This window comes from Sinocyclocheilus anshuiensis, unplaced genomic scaffold (genome assembly GCF_001515605.1).
Source record: "Sinocyclocheilus anshuiensis isolate Anshui unplaced genomic scaffold, SAMN03320099.WGS_v1.1 scaffold902, whole genome shotgun sequence".
Taxonomy (NCBI): Eukaryota; Metazoa; Chordata; class Actinopteri; order Cypriniformes; family Cyprinidae; genus Sinocyclocheilus; species Sinocyclocheilus anshuiensis.
Window position 1 is genome coordinate 181,821 of NW_015537974.1, and position 9,806 is coordinate 191,626.

The following is a 9,806-nucleotide window of genomic DNA, read 5'->3' on the forward strand; positions in this document are numbered from 1 at the left end:
ACACCAGACCCAACAATGCAGATGACCTGAAGGCCGCTATCAAAGCAACCTGGGCTTCCATTACACCTGAGCAGTGCCACAGGCTGATTGCCTCCATGCCACGCCGCATTGATGCAGTAATTCATGCAAAAGGAGGCCCAACCAAGTATTGAGTGCATAGAAATGAACATACTTTTCAGAAGCCTGACATTTGTTTAAAATATCCTTTTTTTTTTTTTATTGATCTTATGTAATATTCTAATTTTCTGAGACACTGAATTTTGGGTTTTCATTATCTGTAAGCCATAATCATCAAAATTTCAAGAAATAAAGGCTTGAAATATTTCACTCTGTGTAATGAATCTATATAATATATGGGTTTCACTTTCTGAAATGAGTGACAAAAAATATTGACTTTTTTCATGATATTCTAATTTTTTTAGATGTCTGTGCACACACACACACACACACACACCAGGAAATACATCAACACAGGAAAAACTGCACTCATCATTTCACAAAATCCATAAGAATATTTGACCCATATAAGCAGACATTTTTTCTGACAATAGAACAATTAACAAATTTGTAACACATTTCTATGTATAATCATAATCTCTTCTTTACATTTTCTTTTCAAACCAGGAAACAAGATGACTCAAACTAATTTTTTAATTCAGTCATAGCTTTATTTTACCTCTAGGTGGCACAAGGCCCAAATATACAACGCTGTCCCTCTTAGTCCTAGGGAGAAGCGTGGGAGTCCGCAAAGCAAAACCAGACTCGTCAAACCCAGATTTTGGGAATCCAGACTCTACTCAAGTTCTTCTGTGCAAAACCGAGTCTCAACTTCTATGATTCTAAAGCCAGAACCCGAGCCATGCGGGATCTAGATTTGTGTGGTCTGGCTGTGGAGCTTGGGCTTGTCAATGAAACACAGACATACTAGATACAGTGTGAGAGTGTCTATTTTCCTCCAGAGATGTTCAAAGCTCATAGCAGAGCTCAGAATCGTCCTCTCAGCGTCTAGTCTCGAAGAGACCAGTCGTGATGAGTCTGGTCCGGTCCAGCTCATCTGTTAAATAAATCCAGAGCCTTCCTCATGGCACCCGTGGTCTACCGTGCAGGTTAAACGTGAGGGTCAGTGAGTAGTGAAGGGGGCCCATGAGACTCCATTAGTGTACAAGTCTGTGCTGGTGAGTTTTTCCAGGGCGTCACATGCGTCATCGTATCCTCTAGCGGGGGCTAATGCGGTCGTGTCTGGCCCAACATCTTCAGCCTGGCCTGGTCAATCACATCCAGCAGGTTCTTGGCATCTACGGCAAGTGCGTGTGCAGCTGTTAGCATCTGTTTCTTGTAGTCCTGCTGCAGGCTGGTCATGACGTATTGCTGGGCCAACTTCATCTTATTGATCAGCTCAGCCAGGTCTGAATTTAGAAGCTTCTGAGCCATTTCAATCTGAAGACGAAGAACAAGAGTAACAATTAGCTGAGCTGGCACGAAGGACGTTGAGAATAAGAGTATTTAGTGTTAGTTTGTAAATGCGTTTACCTCTCTGTGCGTGTGAGCTGGTAGTAAAGGTATCGTCTCATCCACAGTGGCCAGCAGTGTTCTCAGTGCTAATCCCACTTCCTGAAACACACATTTTCATGTTGAGAATGTTGAAATGACAAAAACTATATGATGGAAAGCAAGCTTACAATAAAAAAGTGATATGAAAGCTTTGAGATTCACTGATTATCTTCACCTCCATTGTGGCTCTCAAATCAAACTGGTTTGATGCTGTGATATTTAGTTATAAGTAGTGTTATATTAGTATTATTTATATACTATAATAGAATGTATTAATATTTTGAATTAACTTTTTTTTCTATTTTAACTTTTTAGTTTTATTTTAGTTTTAGTAATTTTGTTATGTGCTTATCATCATAATTTTTTTTTTTAAATATTTCTATTTAGCTTTAATCTATTTTATTCCCATAATCCATAATAAGGATTCCTCCAAGTCCATCCCCTGTTGTCCCCTCACATCAAAATCCACTGAAAAACTGTGCTTGAACTGTGCATATTTCTCTCCTGGTTTAGACAAGGTGACCTTTTCATTGGAGAAAGCGATATTATGGATTGAGGACTTGTATTTTACTCTGAAGTTAAAAAGGTCTTCATGATGGATTTGTTTCTCACAAACACGCAGCTTTTCACTTCACAAGATGTTAATTGATGGACTGGAGCTGTGTGTGGATTATTGTGATGCTTTTATCAGCTGTTTGGACTCTCTTTCTGACGGCACCCATTCATTGGTGGGCAAATGATGAACAAACATTGGTGAGCCAATGAACAAACAAACTACAATCAAATGTTCATTTTTGAATGAACTTCCTTTGACAATAACAACACTGGTTACGAGACACATTTGATGTTAATGACCATGCCATAGATGCCTGCTGTCATTGTTTTTTTTGTGTCATACCTTCACCATGGGCACGTATTCTTCAGGGGGAGCTGGCTGGATTTTACTGGACATCTCAATCACAGCCTTCACCAGCCCAGTCACATTTTCATAGACCTTATCGTTGGACCGATCTAAGTTAGCTGTTGGGGGTGGGTTGATCTCCTGAGGCTGAATCTAATGACAAATACAAAGTAACAAGCTTTAAAATGCTGCATTACTGACGATTATTCAATTCCAAGCATATAATGTTGCTATCTATAAACAACGGATTTAGTATGAAGGTTGTGTTACTGAATTCATTTTACAGGACACAAGTGATAATGAAATGAAGAGGTTTGCGTTATGGTACATATTTCATGTTTGACACTAGATGGCAGCACAAGCAAATACTGGAGACCCTTCACCACCTACAGTACTGAGCTGATTAGAAATCCATCTGCGCACCCTTGATTTTAACACAAAACATGATACGATGACAAAAAGAAGTAGTTCCCCCATGTTAAATATAAAAAGAGATCAAGGAAATATTTTAGTGTAGATTTTAAACACAATATACAACTCAATATACTGTACTGCGTCCATCCCACTAGTATGATCCAAAGCCTCCACTAGATTGCACTACAAGCGCTAGCATTAGCTAAAATCACAGCTGATTTAAAAAGCAAAGGACATGCACAGAGGCACAAGATCTATACAGCCCATGTAATTCAGTTTAGTGGATAATGAAGTTATGATTCCCAATGATATGGTTGCGTAATGACATGGCAACTGGTTAAAAAGGGGGCACAAACACCGACAGAAACATAACACTGAGTCTACAGGTGGTCTTACCCTGCAGGGCTACCAGTGCAAAAACAGTGCAACAGAGGAAGGGCAGAGGCACAGAGCAAGAGAACAGTGTGCAGAGAGAGAGGAAAAAAAGAAAGAGATTAATATAACTTTACATATACATGCTGCAGAGATAGAAAGAGAAAACAGCTTGGAATTACGTCGTCTTTGTGTGCGCAAGTCAATATATTTTTGAATCCAACCACATGAAACTGTTGCGAGAGTTTAGTTCTGTGAAATTATGTAACTAAATTTACATGTAAAGACCTGATGAAATCAAAATGACAGTTTTGTGCCTTAGTTTTGTACTCCCGAAAGTTGTCTGAAGTAACTTTTTAGTAAATAAACATTTAAAATGTACAATCTTCAGACTAGCAATAGCAAGTAGGCTATCATGACTGTGACATAACTAACCTTTTAGCTATTTAAAAATTCCCCAACCAAAGTTGTTGTTTAAAACAGAAAATACAAGCCAAAATCAGCACTAGAAAGAAAACCGCACTCGTCGAGCGTTATTATGGGACCATAAATGTTTGTTACTGACCAAACACGGCCACAGGTAAAACTCCTAAAAACTATAAAATTGCAAAGCAGACCGCAATTATAATGTGCATTGTTCCTAATTATATTTTCCATTCTGCATTGCATTTCTGCTGTTGCTTGCTTGTGAGACCCCCTGCACGCTGACCCACAGCATCAGGAAAACCCGCTGGAATGGAAACTGCCAGGTTCTTGGTGTGCAGGCAGGGATCTTTTTATGAGAGACCCTGCAGAGCAATTGTGCGCTTGTGTATGTGAAAGGGGCTTCAGGAATGAGGATGATTTTAATGAGGCTTGGCAAACAGCATCTGTTGGCATGCTAGCTGCTCCTGAAGGCGACCCGTAAGTACAGATGCTAATATTACCAGCCTCGCAGTTTGTGTGTATGTGTGTGTGTGTGTTTTTGGTGCTATTTCTAACTTTATGTGGTTTAAAAACAGCAGCAGTGATTATTGTAAAGTTACACATGCACAATACTCATCCAAAACTATAAGAGTTAGGTTTCTCATAGGAGTTTGCCGTGTGGTAGTTCTGGTACCTTCACTCCTTCATTGTAGCAGTCTGTAGGGTTGAGGCCGGAGACTCCTGCTGGGTGGCTGGGAGCTCCGGGCCGAGGAGGCTTTTTAGGAGGTGCTGCGTGTTCTGAGGACGACAAAAAGAGTCAGTCTGTAAGTCAATCTGCACTTTTATGCAAGTTACACATTGCAAGCAATAAATAAATAAATAAATAAATAAATAAATAAATAAAAAAAATATTAATATAAAATAAAAATAAAATGATATATATATACATACATATATATATATATATATATATATACAGAGAAGACAGACAGTGCCATGTGTGTTGTTGTGGTCTGGGTGGGGAGCAGCCTGGATGCCTGGCATGCCAACACATACACACACACATCTCCTAAAACCACAGTGAATCAAAGAGGACAGCCCAATGAGACAGGATAGACATTCAAAACCACTGCAGCAGACAAACGAGCTCTACAGAGCAGCTGTGGAGTTCCAGATCATGACAAGCATGAAGTGCATTCAAATACTAGTAAACATCTGTAGTGGTTCTGTGTTAACTTTAGAAGTGGGAAGGCGGAGCAGATTGGGTTTCTTGAGTGTTCACTACTGCTTGTTTCCTCACAAAAGGGCCCTTGTCCTTGGTCTCCCATTTATCCCAATGATTTTTTAACAGATATCCAGCTATAATAGACATTTCAGTACAGTAAAGCTTATAAAAGTACACTACAGCAAACTAAATGCATATGAACTCAGTTCACTAAAGAGATGATATGCTGAGATCATATCCAAGTCTGAGACCACAAATAAAAATGGTCCTATTTTGCATTTTTGTCATTTCAAATTATCATACTGTCATTTTAATAATTTAAAAAATGAACACGATTTTCAGAATGTCTCAGAATTTGGTTTGTCCCTTTTTTACTTTTTTAACATGAACTCCACAAGTCTGTCAAACCTGATGATCATGATTTGAGAATGATCTAAAGAGCATCTTGTGCTTCAATGGAGGCAAGAACATCTGACCGTACAAAGAGTCACATGACCAATGTCACAATTTTTACTTTTTTAATCAGTGACTTACAGTAGGAACATCACACTTTTAATTTACAATTTAGTTATCCTGTTTTAAAGCTTTAAAACTGTAAACAGAATTCTGAAATTAGATTTTTAGACCTCCATAGCTACGCAAGAGTGAACACAATCCCCCAGTTGTAAATCACAGAGTTATTTATTCTTTTAGTCTTCCATCAAAAGCAATTTAAGTGAAATTCCTGTGCATGTACAGAATTCCCCCACAGCGAGTGTGAGGTGACGCCCATATACAATATAATTTACTGCAGATGTCCATGAGTGGGGAAAACTACTATATTTAACATGACCTGATCAGATGATTAACACTCACACACACACTTGCTTTAGAGACAGTCACTATGAACTGTTGTTGTATAAAAAGAGTTGTGTAAAAATTCTTAGATTTTTTTTTTAATTCAAGCATGGAAAAAAATCTATTTGGTCTGGAACAATATGATGATAGTGAGTAAATAGAGACAGAAGTTTCATTTTTGGGTGCATTATCCCTTTAACCTTAAATAATTAAATAACTTATGTTTATTAAGATTTACACAACCATTCAAAAGTTGGGAGCCAGATTTTCTTTTTTGGATATGTTTTTGAAAGAAGTCTATGATGCTCACTCAGTTAGTAATACAATTTTATTATTTTTATTATAAAATAGCAATTATTTCAGTCTTCAGTGTCACAAGATCCTTCAGAAATCATTCTAATATGCTGATTTGGTGCTCAAGAAACATTTCTTACTTTTATCAGTGTTAAAAACAGTTGTGCCGTTTAATATTTTTGTGGAAATCGTTGATAAATATACTTCAGGATTCTTTACTAAATAGAATGTTTAAAAGAACAGCATTTTTTTGTAACAATGTAACTGTTTACTGTTACTTTTGATCAATTTAATACATCATTGCTGAATAAAATTATTCATTTCTTCTAAAAAAAAAAAACATCTTACTGACCCCAAACTTTCAAACAGTAGTGTATTTCAACAAAAAGTAAGCAAATGAAGAGAAACTCACTGGTCCCTGAAGGCTTCCATCATCACGGTCGATGCTGCCTCTGGAACTTCTCCCATCAGGCTTCTGCTAACACACACACAGAGAGAGAAAGAAGGTCAAACCTGACTCTCCTCATTCGACAAATTGATGTCTGTCGTATCTACTGTGCTAATTCGCACACCGTCCTGACCTGGAGTAATACAACAAGATTCCAGCTAGAAGCAATTTGTATTTCCTCAATGAAAATGACAATGCTGCACGGCACAGTAGCAGCCAGCCAGAACACATTTGATGTTTAAATGCCACAAAAAGTAGGAAAAGTGATTAACATTTTCTCACATGGTCAATCATTTCTTTGTGTTTAAATCACATCACATTTGTTGCTCACAAAACTTCACACACTAACTCATGTCTGTTCCTACTCCTTTGAAATGACAATAAACCATCCATAAATCAACTGAATATAAACCAATCATTTACAGCAACTATGTCCATGATAGTTCAAGATCCCTCAAAGATGAACTAAAAACAGTGTAAAATCTACATTTAGCTTTACTAAAATGGCACCCTCCCCTTCCCATTCTTCCAAGTTCACCGTACCAGTTTTCCGAAGCAGGATTTGAAGACCTGCATCTTCCCGTCTCTTCCTGTGAGCGTTTCTCTCTGGCGTTTCTTAAGCATGGAGCAGAGCACGGAGTGGATCTCCATTAAGCAAGCCCATGGGTGTGTGGGATAAGTCATAGAGTGTGTGTGTGAAGTGACTCGTCTCCTGAATGTGAGACATATTAAACGCACACACTGATTCACTCACAGCCGACGAGCCTCAACTCAGCGAAGCCAAGCCCTTTTCTGCTCTCCTCCTCCTCTCTCTCATTCCCTAGCTCAGTGTTTTCTCTCTTTCCCTCTCTTCCCCTCCCATTATCCCTCATGAACATTTGCGTATAACATCTGTGAAGAGATGAAAACTTCCTCTGATCAGTAATTTAACTTTCAGCAGATGCAGGTCAGACTGAGTTTACCCGTCTCACGCCTCAGTGCCAACAAAACCCTTCATTACTGAGGAATTCCTGAAAACTGCACCTGTATCAAATGGCCAGGATCACAACTCATTCATCTGCTCACAACATCAAAAAAAAAAAAATCCTTTAATAGAAATGCAAATACTTTTTTTTTTTTTTTTTGTAAGATCACACCTTGGCTGTTTTTTTTTTTTTTTTTTTTAAGATCACACCTTGGCTGTTTGAGGTCATTTTTGACCAGGAAAGTCAAAGTAAGTTTAGCTTTTGTTAATGGGGGGGAAAAAAAGAAGAAACGTTTACTGAAATGTTACACCACTAACTTCCTTGAAGTAGTAACAATAAAATCATGCACGTTTTAGAGGATTTTAGATTATTTAGATCTTATGTGTATCATCTGTGTAAAAAAAATGAAATTGGTCAAAAATGACAGAAAAGCTTGTAACGGTTTTAAAGGAATAGATGATCTCAAATAAAATTATTTGCTCATATTGGAAACCAAAAAAAAAAAAAAATTAAAGTTGTCCATACAAATCATGCAGTATACTTTAATATTCAGTTAGTTCTGAATCAGTCAGATTCATGAACAAATCGTTCTTCTGAACCAGTTCTTTTCAATAAACTGATTCACTAATCAGACAGTGATTTGTTCACAAATCAAAATGATTTTGTTCTTAAGCATAAACTTACAAACTCAATGATTCAGTCAGCAAAGAGGAAATTATTAATGAATACAATGTTTGACTTCAGAAGACTTGGAATAAAGCTAACGAGTCATGCAGACTACTTTTATGACATTTGTTGTCATTTTTGTAGCTTGTAAATATGTCGCTGTATGGAAAAGAGCAGCATGATTCTTCAAAATACCCCCTTTTGTGCTGCACTGACTAAAAACTGTTTACGTGTTTAGAAAAACGTCAGGATGAGCAAATCATTTTTGGATTCCTATAAGAGTTGACATTTCATTTCAACAGAAGGTGTTTGTGAGGAAAAGTAACAGTTTAAGCAGAAGAATGAATGTTGTTTGCTGTGGTAGAGCTCTGAATGTCCTTTTTAGTTGGTACAGGAAGCTGCGTGAGTTTTTTCTGCGAGACAAACTGAACATAATGACACAGTGAAGATACAAATGACGGAGACTGTGAGCCAGAACTTGGCATACCACAAACACACACAGATATTCTCAGACAAACTTATGTGCAAAATAACATTTGTATGTACACATATCACTGCAATAATAACACTCCCCAGAGTGCAATGCCTTCTAATTCATATTGTATCTGTAATTCTTCAACAATGCGAATGATACCAAAAGCTGATGTTGTGAAATTGTGAGGATCACTCATGACCGTTTACAAATAAATGGCGCAGGAAACCACAAACACTTATTCTCAAACAAACATGAAAATGACTGTTTGGAAAATCATATAATTGCTGCGGCTATAAACAAACATCAATATGATTCTCCACTAAATATTTTTAGGAAGAAGGAAAAAAACTAACGACCACATAATACAGCTAAGCAGGGGGGAAATGGGGATAAGAGGGTTAGGGAACAAAGATGAGCAGATGAATGTGAGGAAGAGATGGAAGAGGTGAAGGTGAATGGGATCAGTACCAGTAGTCTCTCCTCCTGCTCCAACCAACGCTGATCATCCTCCATCTGCTGCTGCTGCAGCAATAACTGCTCCTCCATCAGCTGCGACAGACCACCGCACACAGACACACCATCCTGAAACAAACACAATTCATTAACATATGCTAATAAACATGACAAAATGATAGTAATATATGACAACCAAAAACAACTTGATACTGTAGCTGCCTTAAAGGGTTAGTAAACCCAAAAATGAAAATTAGCCCATAAAATTACTCACCCTTAAGTCATCCTAGGTGTATATGACTTTCTTCTTTCAGACGAATCCAGTCGGAGTTATATTAAAAATTATCTTTGATCTTTCAAGCTGTTTAATGCCACTCAGCGGGTGTTGCATGCATCAGTCCAAAAGAAGTGAAATAAAAAGCACCCATCCATAAAAAAAAAGTGTCTCACACAGCTCGGGGGGGTGAACAAAGGCCTCCTGTAGTGAATCAATGCGTTTTTGTAAGAAAAATATCCATATTCAAAACGTAATACTCACTTTAATGTAGCTTGCGCCAACAGTCCTACACGGAAGCAGTTCCGGGCGGATGACGTATGAGGTCAGCTTTGCGTTCACGAGACTCACCGGTGCATGCGCAGCGCTGAACTCATACGCAATCAGCCTGGAGCTGCTTCTGTGTACAACTGTTGGCGCAAGCTACATTAAAGTGATGATTACGTTTTTGAATATAATATTTTTCTTACAAAAACGCATCGATTCGCTACAGGAGGCCTTTGTTCACCCCCCTGAGCCGTGTGAT

The 9,806-nt window shown here is 38.0% G+C and overlaps 1 protein-coding gene across 1 annotated transcript in view; it reads right to left on the reverse strand.

Annotated features, from left to right (window-relative positions):
• Positions 1 to 1,224: 1,224 nt before the first annotated feature.
• The window catches only part of LOC107672068 (focal adhesion kinase 1-like), a 76,314-nt gene continuing 67,732 nt past the window's right edge, over positions 1,225 to 9,806 (reverse strand). The window contains exons 28-32 of the mRNA XM_016465166.1: positions 9,022 to 9,135; positions 6,412 to 6,477; positions 2,450 to 2,605; positions 1,531 to 1,611; positions 1,225 to 1,437 (exon numbers count right to left, since the gene is read on the reverse strand). Coding sequence (XP_016320652.1) covers positions 1,225 to 1,437; positions 1,531 to 1,611; positions 2,450 to 2,605; positions 6,412 to 6,477; positions 9,022 to 9,135 — 630 coding nt within the window. The remainder of the gene's footprint in view (positions 1,438 to 1,530; positions 1,612 to 2,449; positions 2,606 to 6,411; positions 6,478 to 9,021; positions 9,136 to 9,806) is intronic.